At 42.9% G+C, this 21,115-nt stretch overlaps 6 protein-coding genes and 1 non-coding gene across 14 annotated transcripts in view; 3 read left to right on the top strand and 4 right to left on the bottom strand.

Annotated features, from left to right (window-relative positions):
* Positions 1-3,020, bottom strand: CG16825 (uncharacterized protein). Of its 2 annotated transcripts, none has more exons than NM_001273514.1 (1): positions 1-3,020. In NM_001273514.1, the coding sequence occupies exon 1, from the start codon at positions 965-967 to the stop codon at positions 122-124; it is 846 nt and encodes a 281-aa protein (NP_001260443.1). In that variant the 5' UTR covers positions 968-3,020; the 3' UTR covers positions 1-121. The 2 variants fall into 2 exon arrangements, with proteins under 2 accessions (NP_001260443.1, NP_609636.2); NM_135792.3 differs by having other exon boundaries at positions 1-1,888.
* The window catches only part of hbt (headbutt), a 29,308-nt gene extending 23,314 nt beyond the window's left edge, over positions 1-5,994 (top strand). For all 3 annotated transcript variants that reach the window (NM_001382118.1, NM_135791.3, NM_001273513.2), the window contains exons 5-6: positions 1,971-2,151; positions 2,217-5,994. In NM_001382118.1, coding sequence (NP_001369129.1) covers positions 1,971-2,151; positions 2,217-3,063 — 1,028 coding nt within the window. In that variant the 3' untranslated portion in view covers positions 3,064-5,994. The remainder of the gene's footprint in view (positions 1-1,970; positions 2,152-2,216) is intronic.
* CG43779 (uncharacterized protein) lies at positions 1,053-1,888 on the top strand (the record flags this gene model as incomplete). The annotated part of the gene is made up of 1 exon (NM_001169500.1): positions 1,053-1,888. One exon carries the CDS (start codon positions 1,053-1,055, stop codon positions 1,821-1,823), a length of 771 nt encoding a protein of 256 aa, NP_001162971.1. The 3' UTR covers positions 1,824-1,888.
* A 145-nt stretch (positions 5,995-6,139) lies between the features above and the next one.
* On the bottom strand, positions 6,140-17,811 carry CG31729 (uncharacterized protein). Of its 4 annotated transcripts, none has more exons than NM_001298957.1 (6): positions 11,985-12,178; positions 9,352-10,189; positions 8,475-9,249; positions 7,069-8,413; positions 6,934-7,007; positions 6,140-6,876 (listed from the first exon to the last, which is right to left on the bottom strand). In NM_001298957.1, exons 1-6 carry the CDS (start codon positions 12,047-12,049, stop codon positions 6,743-6,745), a joined length of 3,231 nt encoding a protein of 1,076 aa, NP_001285886.1. In that variant the 5' UTR covers positions 12,050-12,178; the 3' UTR covers positions 6,140-6,742. The 4 variants fall into 4 exon arrangements, with proteins under 4 accessions (NP_001285886.1, NP_723806.1, NP_609634.1 ...); NM_165038.3 differs by lacking the exon at positions 11,985-12,178 and adding an exon at positions 11,063-11,460; NM_135790.4 differs by lacking the exon at positions 11,985-12,178 and adding an exon at positions 16,517-17,811 and having other exon boundaries at positions 6,292-6,876.
* On the bottom strand, positions 14,393-14,799 carry CG16824 (uncharacterized protein). Its single transcript, NM_001103688.2, has one exon. The coding sequence runs from the start codon at positions 14,727-14,729 to the stop codon at positions 14,535-14,537; it is 195 nt and encodes a 64-aa protein (NP_001097158.1). The 5' UTR covers positions 14,730-14,799; the 3' UTR covers positions 14,393-14,534.
* A 440-nt stretch (positions 17,812-18,251) lies between the features above and the next one.
* On the bottom strand, positions 18,252-21,031 carry Uvrag (UV-resistance associated gene). 2 transcript variants are annotated; one of them, NM_001273512.1, is made up of 6 exons: positions 20,990-21,031; positions 20,495-20,937; positions 19,567-20,431; positions 19,181-19,503; positions 18,718-19,128; positions 18,252-18,632 (listed from the first exon to the last, which is right to left on the bottom strand). In NM_001273512.1, exons 2-6 carry the CDS (start codon positions 20,866-20,868, stop codon positions 18,518-18,520), a joined length of 2,088 nt encoding a protein of 695 aa, NP_001260441.1. In that variant the 5' UTR covers positions 20,869-20,937; positions 20,990-21,031; the 3' UTR covers positions 18,252-18,517. The 2 variants fall into 2 exon arrangements, with proteins under 2 accessions (NP_001260441.1, NP_609632.1); NM_135788.3 differs by having other exon boundaries at positions 19,567-20,434; positions 20,495-21,031.
* asRNA:CR44972 (antisense RNA:CR44972) lies at positions 18,787-19,506 on the top strand. Its single transcript, NR_124232.1, has 2 exons — positions 18,787-19,156; positions 19,246-19,506.
* Positions 21,032-21,115: the final 84 nt, after the last annotated feature.

The raw sequence follows: 21,115 nt of genomic DNA, 5'->3' as shown, positions 1-21,115 counted from the left end.
GGGGGTTTTAATTGAGGAATAACAAAAAATTTTGCGACACATAATTTAATTGTGCACAGCACTTAGAAAGACTTATAAAAAATCTAAACCACAAAAATGGCAGCCAAGAAATCACCATATCCTAACTGTGGGCATCCAATGTGTCCACCGAGAAGCGGTGGGCAAATATAATGCCACTCACAGTGAAGGCATAATTGATGAACATCTTGGCGGACGCCTCCAAATACTGGTGAGCTACGTAACCAGACCGCTTGTGGTGCAGGAACAACTTCTGGGAGTTGTACATGGTCCAGGGTCCGAAGAAAACCAAACAGACGCTAGCGGGCACGTAGTATCGCATCTGCAGGCGAACGCTCAAGGCCACTGTCGAGACCAGGAAGACCACAATGCTTGCCAGGATTAGGATCCACAAGTTGGCTGTGAGGAATCCAGGTACCCACAGCCCCAGCAGCGTATAGACAACCAGCACGCCAATGCCAATTAGCACAAACGGCCACGTTAGGTCCTGTTCCAGAATGTGCAGACATACCACCAGCAGCGTGAGGCTCTCGAAGATGCACCCAAAGACAATCCAATTGAGCGGGAAGGTGAACTGCAGCCGCCGGAAGCCCATGAAGGCCAGCGTCAGGTTGATCCACGAAATCAGGAGTAGCAGGACGGACAGGCCGCGGTTGGCCGCACTCAGCTGCGGTTTCCAGCGGTACGTGGATCCGAGCCACTGCAGCGATGCCAGGATGACCTGGATGACCAACAGCAGGCAGACGTAGGTTCGGAAAATGCAGGAGGAGAGTTTCCGCCTCTTTGGAAAACGGTTGATGCTGGTGGCAGCCTCCACAAAACGATCCACTTCCGAGAACGGACTATCACTCACACTATGATTTGCCTCGAAGTGGCTCGTGGAGCTATAGGTTACAACGGATCGCACGCTGAAATTTGGGGCTGATGCCGATCTGGTTACACTTAACATACTGGCTGTCAGGCCGAACTGTCGCCTTTGACACTTGACACGGGCGCCGGGAAACAAGCAGAAAACGAGGAAATCCCCCACATCGATGAATGATCAGCCAGTCGATGGCGTCGTGCGCCTTCGTCTCAAGGTGGCCCAGTGGATCTACGGCATTGCGGCGCTGTTCATTGTCCTGGCCATTGGGCTGCTCATCTTGCCGGGCCTGTTCAGACGATACCTCCTGGTTCCGGATGTAGTGGCTACCTATTGCTTCTTTGTCATCGGATTGGTCACCCTGTGCGTCTATGTCAACGTCACTTGGCTGCGCCGGAAGTTCCCCTTCAACTGGATAGTCAGCTGCTGCATAGCAGCCTGTCTGGCACTGGGAACGGTGTGTATCCTTTCAAACCAGCGGACGGGACACGTCCTGCTGCTGAGCATGGAGATTCTTGTCATGATGGCGCTGCTCCTGCTGGTCGGCTCATATCTATTGCCCGAATGCCCTGCAATGGCCTACTTGTTCCTCACTTGGTTCATATTCGTTGTGCTCTCCTCCGTCCTAATGGCCGCCGTTTGTGTACACGTTTCAGATCAGATATTCTCCTATGAAGTAGCCACCCACTTTGTGCTCTGGCAAGTTATATGCCCATTGATTGTGTTCCAGGCGCAGGTCATATCCGGCTATTGGGAGAATTTACCGCCAATTCTGGATAGGCCGCTGTGCTCCACGATGCTCCTGTTCGACTTTCTCGCCTGCTACATCTTTCTTGACTCCGCCAATGACGTTGGTTTTGAGTTCTACTACGCTGGCCAGACGGCAAATCAAAAGTTTTTGTCCAGATCCGTTAAGAGCCAGTGGGAGATGTTCATGGATTAGGGATTTCCTAAATTGGACACCTGTGAAAAAGCCTCCCCTGCAGGGCCAAATATATGAATAGAACGAAGTGCATTTTAATCGAGTTCTTTAGAAAAGGGAAACCATTTAATTAGAGAACATATCTTTTATACATCTTTTATCTTTCAGAAATCCATAAGATCGATGCGCTAAACATAATGGTCCATGTGCTCAACACGATTATAATGCTCATCGATTTGGCCATTGTGGGGCATCCGATAAAGATGAGCCACGCCTACTTTACCACTGGCATTGGCCTGGCCTACGCCATATTCACGGGAATCTATTTCTTGGCCGGCGGAACAGACAGGTGATTTTCATACGCACTGAAAATGATTGATCAAATTTGGATGATAATGACGATTGTGTTTGCAGGAAAAATCAAACTGCTATCTATCCCATGATGGACTGGACCAAGCCGGGCAAGGCGATCATAGTGACGGCCTGTGCGATCATCTTTACGTTCTTCGTTCACTTCTGTTGTTACCTCCTTTACCGCGGACGAGTCTGGCTCTTCACCAAACTGTGCATCCGCGGACGGCGCAATCGGGATGGTGAAATGGGTGAGGGCCTGAACGATGATTCCGGTTCCCGGATGGGCGGTGGCGGTGCTGGAGGATCAGCCGGTGGCGGAGGAGCAGCTGGCGGCTCGGTGGCTGGCGCTGGCGCTGTGGGCAGCAGCCAGGACTACGCCCATCAGCAGCAGTATCCCATTGCCCACACGGAGCAGCCGCGGGCGGGCAGCCACCAACAGCAGCAGCAGCAGCCGCCGGGCAATTACCAGCTGCCGCCACAGTATTCCGGATATCTCCAACAGCCAGTGGTCGCCGGCGTCAATGTGGGTGTGATCAGTGCAGAGGGCGTTTACCAGCCCATTGGCACGGATACTGGACGCACCAGTGGCGGCGGCGGCGATGGCAAGCACAAGTCCTCCTCGGGATCAGCAACTGGAACAGGATCGGGTCAGGGTCAGGGTCAGGGACAGGGATCGGGATCGGGATCGGGTTCGGGCTCGGCACTGACGCGCACCGTAGCCCATTTGGATGCGTCGCAACGGGAGCAGTTCCTCAATCCCAACAAAATCGTCGAGTACAAGATGTAAAGGCGTTGCACCCGGCACCGGTATACGTTCCACTTGTCCATGAAGTTTCTGGAGAAGCACTGTGCCCAGTGCGAGGCGACGCGCAGTGCCATCTGCGAGGAGGAGCGCCATTTGGCATGAGCACAGTGGTTAGTTTTTAGATTTGCTTTCGAGACGTCTAGTTTTCGAATATACCTGCCAGGCCAAATCGATTGATCGGGCTCAAATCAGTATTGCACATGGTATTGCTAATTTTTTTTTTGGCAAAGTAGTTTGTAACCGTAGTTTCGTAATTTTGTAAAAGCTTTGCCAATCCTTTTTAAATGTGTAGACGCTTCTCAGTGTGCCGCATAGCATGCATGCAAATATAGCACGCAAAAGTTTTAGAATATTAGAATTGTTCCATTAATGCGAAGGATTACCGTTGAGTGTATTCGGAATTTTTTTTGGATGGTAATCTTTGCTGCAAGTCGTTCCAACAGTTTAAAAAGTTTTAATGGACTAAGTTGAACATGATATTTACATTTAACGAAACCCACTCACAGTATTTAATTTGCAACTCAGTTATCTATGTATTTTATGACATAATCAAGCAATTGTGTTCAAATAACAAATTAACACACTGTCAGCAATTATTTTCAAATCCACACAGCAAGAGAAAACCGAGAAAACATAATGACATACTGCCTACAATGATTTAAGTTAGGAACTTTTTTAATTAGCTAAGTTAACCATTTATCCACACAAATTTTATATATCGGTGCAGGTGTTAAGCCAGTTCGTGCATCATCTATCATCCGAGGCAGAAGGGATAAACAATTAATAGTTGATTTAATTGGCATGGAAGGGCTCTTTTCAAGGTCTTGGGATTATTGAGCACAAAGATGGCAAATAGAATTGGCAGTTTTTTTAATAGCAGATAAACGGCGCCGAACAAGGAGTATGTGAATGTAGAGCAAAGAACATTAATTTTAGGATACGCTTGGCATTGGTTTGCTTAGTAATTAGTGAATTGATAACATAAAATACGTTTCTTTATATGAATATTTTCCCAGCAAGCTCAGTCGCTGCTAGAACACTCTAATAAACCTTATTCTAGAAAGCACGACGTAAAGTATTACGATTAACAATATCAGAAATAAATATTTTAGCATACGATGTTGAAAAGTATATTGCAAAACGTTTTACTTTTGACTCGAATCCAAATACGTACCCTACACAAAACCCTGATATCTTGCTTTCGTTGGTTTCTGCGTGTATGAAAATACTGAAAACAGTGACTAGATTTATTACCAGACGGAAACCTATATATGTAAATAGTTGATTTCGTTTATGTTGATCGACTTCTATCTATATTCAAATGCATAGCAAAAATTTAGGAATCTGTTGAAGAAAATGTCGATTCCCGTGAAAAGAAAGGTATAGCAACCTTGAGTAAAAATTCAGAAACAGCAATGAAAAAATACAACTGAAAATCAAATGCATTGAATAAAACTCGTCAAGAGGAATGTGTTAACAAGCTAAAGCAAAACAAATATAACAAAATATTTAAATAAATATACAGAAGCGAATGCAGAGCAAATAGCATGCCCAAACTATAACTACATTATTGAATAAAGATGTAAGACATAATAGCGAGGTAAAGTAAACAAACAACCATTAATTTTTGATAGATTTACATAAATTAAACACTTTCTCCTAAATAAAACAGATCATCCACAGGTATTCAGGTATTTTTATTTCCACATTGTTTGAACCCAATTTCTTTTTAGAGAAGTTTTACCAGTTTTGGTTGAGGAACTGCAAAATGTCAGTTTCGCACGCTTCTCCCAAATTGTTTTCCAAAAATTTAGCATAAATGTATAAATGAATGTTTATATAGACTGAATATTATTAAAAAGCAAACAAAAAAAATTAACAAAGTATATAACCGAACTAACACGTAAATGGAAGCGGTTAAATCTTTTCGGAATTGTAAAAATATAAAACGAAAAACGCAAGATTTCATATTAGCCACAACATACAACAGTAAACACATATCAACAATTAGAGATGATCATTCTAAATATAAAGATATTAAAGGAGATGAAAAGAAATGTTTCAAATAAAGCAAATCAAAGTTGACCTCATCAGGAACCACACATAAAAACCACAGTAAGAAAGTAAAACTTGCATAAAAAAAATGTAAAAATGTTAAACAATCACTATAACGTATGTATATGCAGAATATATTTAGCAGAGGAAAAAATTCAAATATTATATTTTGTAGATTTTTAGTAAATTAGAAGTGAACGATTATGAGAACCGATTTCAACACACACGTGCATACAAAAATATTTATCCCAAATATATACATCCACCCCATACCCTTCGAAAAGTAGCTCAGCTCTCTGTACCCAAGTTGAGAATTAGAATTGAAATTGTTGATTGAACAAATAAGGAAATGGAAAAGCTTTAAGAAACCAAAATGATTGGACGACACTTTTATACACCGAACATAAAAGTTGAACTAAACGGCTCAATTGAGTTCTTGGCAATGAGTTGGCTCACCAGGTAGTTACACGAAAGGCTCAACAGAATTCAGTATTAGCGGATGGCAAATTGCTGCGAGTATACAAAGAAAATCAAAATGTTATTAACAAAGCACACCAAGAATAAATCTTAACAAAAAACAAACTACATGTGTTGATGAAGAAATAAAATTTCAATGTTGTGAAATTTGAGGAAATAAATAATAATACAAACAAATTGTTTACTTCAAAAGTATTTCTGCGCATTTAAGCAAAATCGTAAAACAATGCTTCATCATTTCAACCTATAATGAGTCGAAGTTTTGCTAAGCAATTAACAAACCAAGTAACGAAACAAGAAAATAATTAATTGTTAGAAAAACCATGAAAGTGTAAACGCTAATGGATGTCATGCATTTTAAGAGCATAGCAAAAGCTAAACTATTATATTACCGACAAGAGACAACACAAAATTCATTAACTTACGTACGTAAGTATGTTTGTATGTGCTTACATGCATAATAAAATATATTATTAAAATTATTATGTATTTCAAGCAAAGAATTGTGAATTAGTAATAAACAGAAACAAAATGTCAAGCAAAATGGTAAATAAAAAATGTACAATACAAAAATATCCGCGTTGCTTTTTATATCTCAAAATCGAGATCCTTAAAGGTTAATCCCCCAGTAATACAGACCAAATTTCTCTTTTTAATAATTAATATATGCATATTTTTATTTATTATTATTATTACACAATGCAATGCAATTTCTAAATCCTTATACAAAATCTATATTTTTTGTTTTACATTTTAATTCTTATACCATGGTAATTGATTTCATTATTAGTCATAGTTACAATTATCATTAATTTATTTTATCTTTAAATAATTAGTAACATAATTTGGTTTTTGCGACTTAAATATTAATCAAATACACACAGGTATACAAAACTGAAGGATATTTTAAAACTTTTACGCCTCACGCTTAAAAATAAGAATCGGTTTGATTCAAATTACAATTATCGAATCACTTCTTCTTTTGTATTTTGTGTAACTTTAAAAATTAAACAAAAATACCATAGTGAAAAGTGTAGTGTCGAAGATGGGGAGTTTAACCTGATATCACGTATATTTGGGATTGGTGCGGGTATTGGCAAAACAAAGAATAGTTGTGGGATGGTTGCCAAGTTCAAAGAACAACTCATCAAGTGGTAAATAACAAAGAATGTTAAAATTGTGAACAGAACTAAATGGAAATTATAGTCAGGATAATGTGTAATTTGTATTTCATTTGCCAGGCCGCCATCTAAGAGAGCTTCAAGTAAGAGGGCGGCGAACATTTCTTTCGCAAGAACTTGATTATGTACAATGGTAAGCAGGAGACCAGAGTGATGAGAGAAACCTTCCACAGAAAATCATACGACCAAATAAACTCCCAGTCTGAAAAAAACAGAAATATTATTATATTGTTATTGGCAAAATTAACGATTTACGTACCGAAATACTCATGTAACACGGCCAATGAGATGAGATAAAGCGCTAAACTGAATAGTTCCGCTAGCACCATTAACCTGTGAACAAAGCAGCAACGTTAATAAACAATAAAGATTAAATGCAGTTTACAAAACTCACCTATGCCAAGTACGCACGGTGAGAGCCACCATGATGAGCTCAGTCATGATTAATGCCGAGAAACTGATCGCCACAATGTGGATAAACTCATCCACAAAGAGTATTAATGCTCCGTACATGATGACGCCGCCTTGGTATATGCTGATTAGTACCCATATAAAGAAGGTCTTGTAGCTTAGACTGCGTCCTTTTGACAAATCCTTGTAAAGCTCTGGGTATGTGACGGCCGTCTCCGATGTGATATCCTGATCTAGCACTAATGAGAACACCGGGAACATAGTGTACAGCGTCGAGTAACCGACCATGAGAAAGCCCTGATACAAAGCAACCGAGCTGAGGTAGAATACCGCTGAAAAGACCGCCTGCAATGTGGTTATGATCAAGCCGCGGTGGATAACGAACTGGGATAGTGCCGCCGATCGCTTGTAGCTCCTGCGACCGTGGATAAGCAGGAGCTTGGCGATGTGCGAAAACTGCGGAATGCTAAAATCGCCGGCCAGAGAGGCTTGTCTTCCCTCTCGTCCTTCAATTCCAACTCCAGCGTCCGCCTGCTGAATCATGCTGACATCGTTGCCACCGTCACCCACGGCACAGGTTCGTTTGCCTGTGTGCTTTTGTATGAGCGCCACCACCTGTGCTTTCTGTGTGGGCGAGCAGCGACAGCAAACGACGGCCGGCGAGGCCGTGGCCAGCTCCAGGAACTCTGGTCTATAATACTGCAGGCAAACCTCGAGGGATTCGCCTGAGATGACCAGTGCATGACCCTGCTTACGCCGGAAGCTGTTCAGCTCCTGGTGAGCATCGGTACGCGTCTTTACGGAACGCAAAACATGGAGTCCCTGGTTCCGACCAATCAGCTGTGAGGACTTGGCAATACAGCAAGCAGTCTCCAGCTTGTCGCCCGTTAGCATCCAAACGCGAACTCCAGCATTGCGCAGTAGCTCCAGCGTTGGACGCACGTTCTCCTGCAGACGATCCTCCACTCCTGTCAAACAGAGCAGTTCCAGTTCACGCTCGAGGGATTCAGTGACTGCCGCCACTTTGGCGACACGATCGGTGATGCTCAGTCGAGCAGCATTGTAGCGCGTCTCAAAGTCAGAGTACTGTTCCTCGGTGAGAACCTTCTTAGCCACAACAAGAGTGCGAAGACCCTCTCTAGCCATGTTTCCTGACTCCTCGCTTAGCCAGTCGTTGTACTGCACAATACTGGACATAACCACGTCGGCACCCTTCAAATAAAACGTTATCTGACCAGTTTTGCTCTCACGCACTATAATTCCCATGCGCTTGCTCTCGCTAGTGAATGGGAAAAGCTGCAAGATTTGATAGTGCAGAAGTATGTCATCTAGAAAAAAAGGAAAAACAAAATAAGCCCCTGAATATGATTGATTTATACAAATACTTACTGTCTTCGCTGGGGGTCTTCACCTGCAACGTCATCGTGTTGAGATCCCTGGCAATCAGGGTCAGTCCCACCTGCTCAGTCCACTTTACTAGTGCAATCTCGTCTGGAGACGCAGCCTGATACTGATGCTCTGTGTCCGTACTGCCAGGTGCCTCGATGTTTATCACAGATTTGGTTGGCGAGTTGTTACCGCCGGTAACGGTCGATGCCGTGGACACGGATCGGTTGTCCTCGTCATCGCTTACCGGTGTAACATTGTGGCACAGGGCCAGTGCTCGCACCGCCTCCCATTCCCGCCATCCCTCCGGTCGACGCATCCTGTTGCCAAACATCATTGGCTTGGTCGAGTCTCCGCCGCTGCTCGAGCTCGATAAACTACCCTGCTGCTGTTGCAGAATGTTTCCCGATAGCTTCTGTATCATCTGCCCAATGTGATGGAAAGTGTCTGCATCGTGCGATACAATGCCCAAGTGGATCTTCTTGAACACCATCTCGTTTTGTGTGAGTGTGCCCGTCTTGTCGGTCAATACATAAGAGATTCGTCCCAATTCCTCGGGTATGGTGGTCGACCTCACTACAGTTCCCTGGATGTTCGAATCGTTTTGCATTTGCCATGAGTAGAACGCCTTTCCCATGTCCAAATTGACACGCAGACTGATTGGAATGATGTAGGAGAAGAGAAGAACGAAGCGGAACATGTATCTATACCAAGGACCGCCGAAACCCTTAAGCATCATCATGACTAGCGACAGTCCAAGCACGGCGCAGAACAGAACCTGAAAGAGAGAAAAGTCCGATTGAGTTTAGAATATGATCTCTGATTTAAAATAGTACCAAAACAGAATCTTTGTAATACCAATGCTAATTTACGCTCTTACCTTAGTCAATCCGTTAATCTCCATGTCTAGCAGTCCAACTTTGGACCTTGGCTGTGAGTTATTCATCACGCTGCGAGTTTCGCAGCCAGTATATATGACAATTCCTGTGGCTGTTCCTGCGGCTACGACGGTGTTGGCCCACAGGGTATTCTCCACACTGAGACCGGTGTCTTCGCTGCCGTCTGCCATGCAGAAGGTGGCGATGAAGCTGTGAATGTCGTTCTGTGGCTTCTCCACGTAAAAACTGGCATCGATGCTATGTAGCTCCGAATCTCGACTGAGTTTTTGAGTATACGGAACGGCGAGACGTGGTTTCCAGTCCGTCTCGCCATCAAGTTGGTCCGTACGAACAAAGACCGATCCGCTCCGATCGCTGGTGCGCAGCAGGATCAGATCCGCTGGCACGCGCTCGTTCTTTTCCACGATTATGACGTCACCGACCTTCAGCTTGGAGCTGGGAACCATTTCGTAGCCGCTGATGTTGGTGGACGACAGTCTCTTGTACTTCTGCGAGTTTACCTCGTGATCCCGCTGATGCCGACGCAGATCGTCGACCGCCTCTCGGCAAATGGTGACCATTAGCACGAAGCCGAGCGGACCCCAGTAGGTGTACGGGTAACCGATCCGGATGTCCGGAATGAACTGCGACAGCGCCATCAGCAGGAAGTACAAGTTGAGGAAGAAGCGAAACTGCTCGAACAGCACCAGCGGCAGGAAGGTGATGAAGTTGTACTTCTGATTCCGGATCTCGTTCGGTGGGAACTTCTCCGTATTGACCCGTCCGAGATTTACGGTGCGGGCTCTCAGCTCCCGTGGCCGGAACCATTTTCGCCAGCAGCTGTAAAGACAGACGAGGATCAGTACCACGGCACCTTCGGTAAGAATGTGAGCCAGAAACATCCTTCCGGCCAATATTTCCAGTCATTATACAACCCTCTTAGTTTTACGATCAAAAATTATACGACGAGCACGGCCTACGAGATTCAAGCTTTAGTGAATCTATCTTTACTGGTTTACATAGAATTTTGTATTTAGTTCGAAACATAACGAAAAGAAGGGGGTGTAAAGAAACAATGACATGCTTATGAAACCTTAAATATTGAAATCAATAGATAATTTTAACAATTAAATCCTAAGTGATGATGTGTCATGTAACACACAATACAAAAAATAGTTTAAAAACAATTTAGATTGATGCATAAACATTAATGACGCATGAATATGCCATTTGTAACCATTGACTTCCATATTTAATTTAATTCCCACGAATAGTAAGCCTTTTAAGGCACTTCCAACAGTTATTGAATCTATAATATTCATATTCTGATGGGAAATCCCTATTTGGTAGCAAGTGCTCTGCCCAGCGAATTAAAATTTCAATCACAAATTCTGTGAGCTACAGACATACAAATGTGGCAGACGACCTTGGGTGGAAAATCGATAATAAGAACTCGAATAAAAAAACAAAAGTGAAAATTCAGACAACAACAATAAATGTTAATGGTGTATATGCATTTGTGTGTGGGTGTTAGTGAGTGAGAGAGAGAGTGTGCGAGTGGGAGGTGGAAAGCCTGGCTTTGTGTTAGAAAGAGATTAGCTGTAGTATAGTGCATGTTGCATATTTATACTGCAGTCTGCTTCTAAGTATAAGTATACAGCAACAAAAAGCTGATAAGCAAATGGCACACTTAATTGAGCCTATGATTCACACCTAAAGAGATACCAGCGATTTCGCTGACGATTCAGCAACGGAATGTTCTCCCGTGTCATGGGCGTTGCAGCCGAGTTTTGGGAGGTAGCATCATCCATGTTTGCTGGCCGAGATTCGCACTTATTTGATTTTCCCGAAATTATTTATGTAGTCTTGTGCAGCTTTTGTTCTCAGCAGTTGCAGCTGGCACTTCAATTCGATATTTTGCTTCGGCCCTTTTCACATTATCACAGGCGCGGCTCATGGCACACGCTATTAACAGAGCACTCCGAGTAATAAAAGTGCGTTATGCAAAATTCTTATGCACAAAACAAATGATAAAGTGAAAATTCCGTATGAAAACTGCGTCGTCTGCGCGTTTAACAACCCTGTTTTTGCGATTCTATATAAATCAATAAGGGGGAAAGTGACAGCTATATATGATTGTCGTTCGCCAGCGCTGCCATTAGAGTTTGCTACTCGAATCTGGCAACGCGCGTACTTTGGGCGCCAATTTCAAATGAGTTGTTTGCCGGGCGGGTTTCTTTATGACACGTTTATTGCTCACTCAACAGGTCTTCTCGTCGCTTTCGTTAGCACTCGGATGTTAATTAAATAAGCTCTTGCAAGTTGTCTACGCTTCAGCTGCTTAGATCAGCACTAGCGATGTGCTGCTCCTCTTATTTGTTTGCCCACGAGCGAACTGGTTTTTTAACAGCATTTTTTCTTTCTTTACGACCATTCTATTTGGCTGCTTGCGCTAGACGTGTGCGAATAGGAGCGCGCTTCGAAGTTTTGTCAATATAACACACACATTCGTTGGCCAGACGATTTCATGTCATGATCTCATAAGAAAAAGTTGCCAAAAATGCTTAAGGGAAAGTTCAACGACCAGTCTGCTACAGCAACAGACAAAACAAAAGGGCCAGCAGAATTAGCTCACCTGTATGACTCATGCTGCACTTCAAAGTCAGCGCTCTTACCGCCGAAGCCTTGGGGCTCCGCCATAATCCCGATATGTGTCACGCTCGTTAAATACGCCTAGATGCGTTTTTATTGTATTTTCGCCATTTTTAGATGCTCGCTTATCAATCGAACTGCGATTCAGCTGAGGTATCTCATCCTGTCTACCCACTGAATTGAAATGCAATCGTCAACAATTGCAGTGGCCATAACAAACAATTGCCGCAATTCGTTTCGTTCTGAGTAATTAACTGGAAATTTCAAAACGAATTGTAGACCTCAGCAGTTTGGATTCCATGCTACTTCTCAAGCAAATATTGTTTTCCGCCTTTCCTATTAAATATATATTTAACCAGCTGCTAGTAACGAGATTTTTGCAAGTGTGCACATTTTCGGCATTATAAATTTCGAGATTTCAAGTTTTTGATCTCCCATTTTTAATGATTCAAAAATGCACGTTTTACGCTATTACTTGAAAATAAACAATTATAATTTAAAAACTTTACGTTTTAATATCATACATATAAGAATAATAGAGCTGTGGATATGGATGACATATAATTATATCGAATGAAAATCTTTTAAATGGGTGTATAAGATAAATATTTTTATCAGTTCTGTGGCTTGATAGCATTGCATTATCTTTGACCCAGATCAAAACAATAATAAAAGATTCGAATACTACTTTGGTTTGTAAAAGCTGAAAATTATTGCATGTAAAATGAAACAAAACTCATTTAAGCCCATTAAAATTCTTTTTAACCGAAACCCCGTTTATCAAACATAAAAAGCCACGAAATTGTCAGGGGAAAAACTATTTTTCACTGATATAGTTTTTTCTAAGTACACGAGTACATGATTTGTGTTATTTATGCATAGCCTATCGGTTACTCATTGCTTATTCCTTTAAACTTCTTCAGCCGTTTTTATTTATTGGCTGTGTGCCACAAAGAAAACTATTTACAAGTTTTTTCACAAGTAAACTACATAATTGAGGGCTCAGAAATGTGTTTAAAATGACCTATAGCTAGAAATTTGAGTTATTTTTTATTTTGTATATATTACAATTACCTACAGCTACTTGCTACTTATACTTATCAGGCTTAAAAACCCTTAAATATATTACTTTACAGTCATACCAGCTTAAATTCAAAAATATGAATTATTTAAAAATATTATTTTTTTTAAATCGAACGGCTGCTTTACTCATTAGTACTTGTACATAAATATTTTATGGATTACTAATTATTTTGTTCCAGTTTCTTGAGCTTACATCACGGAAATTTTGTAAAATCCTCAAATGAACTGCAACTTTGGCTAGCGATAATATATTATTATTTTTGAAAAGCGAAAATGTACATATTGCTATATGTACCATATGCACATATGGCGATTGCGGAAAAAGGCAAATATGGTTGGCTATTCGGGCGGGAGTGGAACGCTAACACGTGTACAATATACCCTTTCACGGGTAACCGGATTGGAATGAGGTGAGCCATGAATAGTGTGACTTGCGCCGCCTTCTGCCTTCTGCCTTTTGGTTATTAACCCACATTGCCGGTGGGTGGAAAACAATGCCAGGCCAAGTTGCGGGCGTCAATCGTTGAGGCATTTCACCGCTCAAGCCTCCAAGCCCCCGGTTTTGCCATGGCTTTTTCTGTTCCCAGCCATTTGCATTCGCAACTAGATAAACAGCTAACGGCGACTAGAAAATAATAACATTAGGCGTTACCATTGACAGTTTGTGGCGTCCACGAGGGTGGTCAGGGGGGTTGGGGGGCGTGGCGCACTAATTTGGATGCGGCTAAGTGAAAAAAGCTTGGGAAAAGTTTTTTTGTCAGCTGGTGGTAATGGCTTTGGTTGTAGCCATTACAATTAGCTTAAGTGATTGATTAGAGACTTCAGGAGATTATTGAACTGTTTTCAAAATTTAACTGAAATTTAGTAAGTAATCCAAGTTACTTGCCTTGTAAAAGACAAGCACCTTAGGTTATCAGTAGCTCTCTCACTTGATAGAGCAATGGAATATTTTTGGAAGATAGCTGGTTCCACCACAGTGGCCACCGTGGCAACAACAATCACACCAACCAAATTGTGCCGCATGGCGCCTCACTTTGCAATTCTAATCGGCCTGTCGAAATCTTTGAGCCTCATATAACCGAAACGGCGGCAATTGGAGTTGAGCGTGAACAAAATGTAACGAAAAACCCGAGAAAAGTTTCGAGCGCCCCGAAAACAGCTAGGCTTTGATTAAGGAAACCTTGAGGAGAAGTTGAATGTGTAAAGGCTTCAAGATATTTTCGTGGTCAGTGGGCGATAACGAGTTAAAGACGCACATCAAAGGCAAAAAATGACATTGAAGTATTGAATTTGGAGATGAAGACAAATACCAAACACCAAAAGTTATATGTTTTTTCAGTAATTTGCTGTACAATAACGTGAAGACTTCAATTCAAGGGATAATAAAAGTTGGTCCACATTGGTGTGTTTTGAATATGCCAAGATATACAGATGAAGGTGTGGCAATGGATCACTTTTTGCCGGACTTTTTGATACCGCCGCCAAGAAGAGGTCCCTTCTTGGAGGCACCTGCCTTGGCCGCCTCCATAGCCTTCTGCTGCTCCTTCTGCTTCTGTTTGAAGGCCATGTCCTCCTCGTCTAGATTCTTCGAGTCCTTCTTGGGCGCCTTTAGAGGCTTCTTCTTACCGCCCTCGCGTCCAGCCATTCTGACTTGCTATTGTCTTTTCCCACTTTTGTCGATTTCTATATCAGTATTTGTCAATGTTTACTTTTTTCACATTCAAGTGACAAATAGATGTTCACATAAGGAAACGCTTTGTCAACATAGAAAATTTAGAAGTTTAAATAACCATATCAATCTGCAGATCTATGCTGCAATTATTTGAAGTTGGGCGGCAGAGAAACTTTCAATTTTTAACACAGAAAGCAGAGTCCGACCGAAAAAGTAAAACTAAAAACCCTAAAGCGACTCACTTCTTGTGTGCAACTCGTTTGTATTTTTTAGAAACCTTGAATACAAGATTGTGTTGTGTGGCCAAAACCAGCTGAGGAACTGGTTTTCGAATTTTTTAGCATTTCTTGGTGACTTCTTGAGTCGTTTTCGTTCATGTTTCTTATTTTCGTTCGCCCACCAATGGGGCTTAAAGTCGCACGGCAAACATCGATTAAAAATGCACAGCTAACGGGTGGTGTTGTGTGTGATATTTTTGGCCAAAGTTTTGCGGCAACAAGAGTTTGTACTCTAAAACAAAAACAAAACAAAATAATAAGAAAAACGCTCGCTTAGTGGGTGTGGAGCAAGGAAATGGCAAGGAAAGGCGGGGCATGGATGGCAATGTTTGCGTTTCGTTTATGCCTTGTCACCCAACCAAGTCGCTCGTCTTGGCCACTATTTATAGCCGTGTTTTTGTTATTATTTTCCATTCGTCGAAATCTTTTCCCCCAGTCTTGGAAGTCGTCACGTTTATCGATTTGCACAGTCCGTCGACGGCGCGCAGAAAACGAAATGTTTTTAATTTTCTTTCTACGATCCACTTACAGACGTGCTTGCTTGTTCGCATGTGCGGCCTTTCTCAAAAGTTCTCTCTAATTAGGTAAATTAAAAATATATCTTGGAATCGTTATATATATATGCTATACATATATGCTTTACATACAGTTGCATTCATTGTGTATGTCACACATGTGTGGCGCACAAATTCTCACACATTCAGCTAGAATTTATTTTCTTGGAAATGTGTTTCGTAAAAGTTCTAAGTTAAGAAGAACATCAAATTGCAAGACAACGCTGCTCATTTTGGGAAACCACACAATGATTTGGCTCATGCCAAAAAATAATAAACAAATATTTCAAGTGGCAGAAACAAAACAACAACTTGTTTGCCATAACAACTGTTGAGTTGCGAAAGTGATAGAATGTCTAGAACGTTACAGAGGTCAACGTTTTTTCTTGCCAAATATTTAATATACATTTCAATTATTTATAGAAGTTTACGATGAAAAACAGTTTTATACCTAGTGTTGTCAGCATTTTATGAGCAATGGTATTCTACGTTCAAAGTCAACTATCTACGGAAACACAGATTATAAAATTCCACAAAACTAATTTATTTCATAAGACATTTAAATTGAAGCGATAAGAGATAATATTTCTTCAAAAATATACAAATTTTCGAGGTCTTAATGTGATAGATTAAAACTTTTGCTTCCTGCTATAGTTATAATTTATTCAATACCTTGTGGTAAAAGTAAAAGGGTCTCAATCGCCATTAAACGCTTATGTGCGAAAATATAAAACATTTAACCATTTTCCCTAAAGGTAACACTTGAATTCCCAATATTTTGCTGGCCAGTGAACAGCTGTTGCGGCACTATATACTTTCGCATTACTCCCGCTGCCGCCAACTATTGCAGCAGTGAAATGGAAATATTGCGCATACGCAGCGTTGGCATTGGAGGGTAACGACTGGATCGCACCGAATGCACACTCACCTGCAGAGGCACAACTTGCAGACGTTGCCAATGCTGCGACTCTTGCTTTTACGCCGATTGTGCTGGTAGAAGACCGTGGATGAGCCATTTTCCGGATCTATGACGGTTGTGCTGTGCGTAGCGCCATTGCTGAGATCCCCCGTGGCAGCAGATCCTCCAGATGCCGCTACACTGCCATCGCCAGTGGTTACTTTAATGCCGGTGGCACTGCCACTCCCACCACCACCGCCACCGATCGATCCCGCCCCCGCGACGCCCGATGACGTGTGCGTTAATTGCGCCAGTTTCGAAATGCTGCTGTAGCTACCGTTTGAGTGTTTGGCGCGCTCGCGACTCCGCTCATTTCTATAACGTATCTGGCCGGCGGCAGAGCCAAAACTGTTGGATCCGAAAAGATTGCCCAGAAAGCTGCCTCCGCCGCCGGCGGCAGAGCTGCCAGCGCCGGCGTCGACGCCGCTGTAGCCCATGGAGCTTTTGCGTCGCCCCCTAATGTTGTTGTTGTTCTGTTTACCGCTCGGTACATCGCGGCGTATGAGCAATTCGGTCTCCGAATCCGTTTCGCTCTCTTCGTCGAAATCTCGTAGCGGTACATTGCTCTCAGCCATTTTCAAAACAAGAGAGCTTAAAAGAGAGCAAGCGTAGTCAGCTTAAAGTAATAAGTTTTGATTAAAAGAGCTGTTCGAAAGAGTTTTGGCGCCTGAATTTAACTAATTAGCACCAGAAATGCAGTTTTACTCTCACTTTCAGATGATATTATCTCAGAAAAATTAAATGCTGGGTACTCAGTTAGTCTTATTGCCACGTTTCCATTGAGCAATTTTCAGGCGTGAACGACGGCTGCTCCTTATCACACCTGGAGTTTTATTCTTTTATTTTTTATTTGAGCGGTAAACAGGTAGGGTAAACACACTATATATACGCGTAAATCACAGGCATTCCCCGTCGTCCGCTTATCAGTGGCTACAGTTGCCGGCTACCAAATCGTCACCATAAATACCAATTGCCTACTATTGCTCAGCGTTTTAATTTAATTGATACGAATTCGATAAATAAAAGGCCAAGGCCCGGGCCACACACACATATGCACATGCACTTCATTTAGCACGTTGGTTTGCAGGCTTTTCGCGTTTTCAATTATTAAATCGATTATCGCACTACGTTTGGACGTTGTTTGGGTATTTGACAACACATTTTTTATTTATTAATAGCCCGGATGTAGCCCGAAAAACATTCAAATCCCGGAAGCAAGTTGCCAGCGAAATAATTTTGGCGAAATGCTAATCAGCTGGCTTTACAGACCACTGTTAACGGAACGGAACGTTTTGCAGCACTGACCAAGCAGTGGCTGTAATATTTTGAGTTTATTAAGGATTTAAAGCAAAACTTACATTTTAAATTATAAAGCAAAAGTTAATATAAGCAGATTGTACAATATTATGTAGTAACAGTAGCACATGGTATAATTTTTATAAGTTAAAGGAGCAATTTATCTTCATACTTTGCAACACTTTTTGGCGCCTAATTCAAACTATAATTAAAACTCATAAAAATACTTTTCAAACAGAATATACAAATAAACTAATTTTGGGGCTCAGCATTATTTCAGAACATATGAAGAAAGGCTTAGGTTTTCCGCATCGTAACCACTTCGTTTATTGTGACCTTGGATATTGTTCGACTTAATCTCTATCGACGTGTTTCTAATGTTTGTCATCCATATTAAATAAATATTTGTCATGTATAAAATATTTAATCTTTATTCGTAGCTTATATTAGCAAACAAACAATAAAAGGGAATTTACACAGAGATCTTAAACAACTAAAAATAATATTATCGCAATGGACTACCGTTCACATATACTTCACCATTGACTTTTATAATTTAAAAGTATACAATACGCGGCCAATACCAAGAAACCCGCTGAGGAGGAGCCGCTAAACAATGCTATCTTGGATATTGGATATAAACGCTGGAAATATAACACTTTTGGGTGCATTAGCTCAGCTGCGCTCAGTTTGCAGAGTTATGTTGGAGTCCGAATTGGAATAGTTATGCTCCAGTCGCGGGCGAAACTCATCCTCGCCATCTGAATAGGACCCCACCGAACGGCAAATGCTGCAAGAATATTACAATATATTATTATTAAATTTTATCCGGTAGTTTTTGTTTTTGGCTCTAAATATATGTATATATAGATTACCGTTGAGTTGACGCATAGCCTTCGATTGCCAGTGCCTCACTCACACCCGGCGGCAACAGCTGCTGGAGCAGTGCATCCTTGACCGCATTGACGCCAGTCGGCAGTGGCACATGATTCATGTCGACCGAAGAGTGCGATTGCGACAGGTGCGGCGCCGTCAACCCATTTGCCAAGCGTGCTTCTCCACAGCCAGCTCCAACTGCAGTTCCATCCCGTTCGTCGACCTCATCCCTTTGCGTTCGTTCGATGTAGCGAAGAGTGCTGAATAGCTCCAGCAGATTGCCAAAAGTGTTTCGCAGATCGCACTGGCCCGTGATGTCGAAGCACAGCTGCGAAACATTCTGGCGCAAAAGGTAGATGGCATACTTTGTTTGCTGCGACGGCAAAATGGAGCGTGTATACAGAGGAAATCTAAGATGGAACAATAAGATACCAAAAGGTAATATTTAGTCTGTGTGCTTACTCTCTTGTTGTGTACGTCAACTCTTTGATATCGTCCACTATCCTTGCTTTCGATGGCTCGTACAGAATACGGTTCCTCAGAGGTCGATCCATAATGATGGCTAACATCTGCACCAAATGGGCAACATAACCCAGTGCCGCACTCACTGCCAGCGGCGAGACGTTATCCAGAAGCTGTGCGTTTGCCGCCTGACGTGACTCGCTCGTGTATTGCTCCATGTGGGGGAAGGCGATGCCGCAGATACTAAATTGCCGACCGCCCACATTCTGGATGTTATAGATCTCCTGTAGCTCCAACACCAGTGTGGACATTCGGCGCTCCACCTTAAAAGGGTGAAAAGGTTTATTAATATACTTGTTTAATGTTATTTGATTCCGCAGCCCCACCTGCCGTTCTATTTGTCTTTTTTGATCGCGCTGTTCCAGATGTTGAGGTGCCAGGGTTCGTAGCTCCAGACGTTCTTTTTCCAGTCGATGTCGCTGGCTGTGGAGCTCCCATTGCTGTGCCTCCCGCTGTTCTCTCATCTCCTTCAGAAGTTGACGGGTGCGCTCGTTTCGTTGGCGAAACGTTTCCCGCTCCGCTTTAAGTAGCCGCTGTTGACTGCTTAGCGCTTCTATCCTTCTAGTTAGCTGCTGGGCATTATAAAGCGTGAGGGGCGCGATCTGCTGCTGCTCGGCGAGCAACACGCTCAGGGCGCGGCCCATGGAATGGTACTGATGGGCGGAGTAGTCGCCGGACAGCGATGTCGTGCGGGGCTTCAAGCGCAGCTCGTTCCTGGTCACACAGTGTACACTGAGGCGGGCTATTTCTCGGCAAACCTCGGCCATTTGACGCCGCTTCTGCTGATGCAAGCGTTGCAGACGTTGCAACGTGAGAAGCTTTTCGAGGTTGTTGCTTCGCCGAATCTCCTGCCGTTGGCACTTCAGCTGTGCATAGCGCATCGTACTCATTCGCAGCACGGGACTCGAACTACGACTAACGGCCGGCGAGTTTATGCCCTCATCCTGCGGCTCTTCTAGTTTCTCTTCCTCCGCATACTTTTGGTAGTGCAAATGCAGCTGCGACTGCAAGGCCTGCTCGCTTATCATCGACGGGGAGGCAAATTGCTCGCCATTCAATTGAAAGACCAAGCAATTTCGTCCGCACTGGGACAATGTGAGGGGAGACAGAGGTATAAGGCCGGAGAAGTAGACGCCCCAGCTGAACAGTAGTTCAGGAGGGCGTGGCAGCCTGCTGGGCGTTAACTGGGATCTTCTGGAAGTAAGTTGGTTGATGATAGCAGAGTTCTATTTGCAAGCAAAGTCTCCTATTTACCCGAAAACATCCTTATGTCTTTGCTCAACCTCAGGCGGTTGGCCATCTCTTCTTTCCGCCGAATAGTGCTTCCACACCTTGACACAGACACACTGCGCATTGGTTTTCCGCCAGGCCTCGTCGTCCGTACAAATCTCCGCCCACTTTTGCTGTTGGTGACGCTGCGGCAGCTTTTCGCTGGTGTAGAACGCTTCGCTAGCCTTGTCCGTGTGTAGTGTGTAGTAGAGGAGCACATCATCCGGATCATCTAGCTCCAGCGACTTCTCATGCGGCCAGGACTCAATATTGAATCCCTGAATTCTGTTAAGGTTCCGCAGTCGAAGTTGCTGGGTGGCTAGGGGCAGCCACTTGCGGCATCGCGGCCGTAGATTCATCGTAAAACGCCTTTCCGGGTGAGCTGCGGATTACGCGGAGCCCGTAGCCCAGATCATTGTACACTAAGACTACGTTTGTTATAGTTTTTCCACAGAAACTTTTAACAAAAAAAATGATTACCCGAACAGCTGTTTTTAGATGCATAAGTGCTGCAAAACACTGAAGGCAATAGTGGTGGGAAATGCGCCGTTCAACTTGTATTTTATTAATTTGGCTATTTTCATTTTATTAATTTACACATTATTT

The sequence above is a fragment of the Drosophila melanogaster genome, chromosome 2L, assembly GCF_000001215.4.
Source record: "Drosophila melanogaster chromosome 2L".
Taxonomy (NCBI): Eukaryota; Metazoa; Arthropoda; class Insecta; order Diptera; family Drosophilidae; genus Drosophila; species Drosophila melanogaster.
The sequence above is the reverse complement of the archived record's forward strand: the minus strand, read 5'-3'. Positions and strand labels throughout refer to the sequence as shown.

Coding starts and splice junctions, on each gene's coding strand:
- CG16825 (NM_001273514.1), bottom strand. CDS start 967: ATGTTAAGTGTAACCAGATCGGCATCAGCCCCAAATTTCAGCGTGCGA.
- CG16824 (NM_001103688.2), bottom strand. CDS start 14,729: ATGGCTGGACGCGAGGGCGGTAAGAAGAAGCCTCTAAAGGCGCCCAAG.
- CG31729 (NM_135790.4), bottom strand. CDS start 17,121: ATGGCTGAGAGCAATGTACCGCTACGAGATTTCGACGAAGAGAGCGAA. Junction 10,190..16,516: donor TGCAAGTTGTGCCTCTGCAG/GTGAGTGTGCAT, acceptor CTGTCTTTACAG/CTGCTGGCGAAAATGGTTCC. Junction 7,008..7,068: donor ACCGTGCGTACTTGGCATAG/GTGAGTTTTGTA, acceptor CTTTGTTCACAG/GTTAATGGTGCTAGCGGAAC.
- Uvrag (NM_135788.3), bottom strand. CDS start 20,868: ATGAATCTACGGCCGCGATGCCGCAAGTGGCTGCCCCTAGCCACCCAG. Junction 20,435..20,494: donor AGACATAAGGATGTTTTCGG/GTAAATAGGAGA, acceptor ACTTACTTCCAG/AAGATCCCAGTTAACGCCCA. Junction 19,129..19,180: donor TTGACGTACACAACAAGAGA/GTAAGCACACAG, acceptor GTTCCATCTTAG/ATTTCCTCTGTATACACGCT.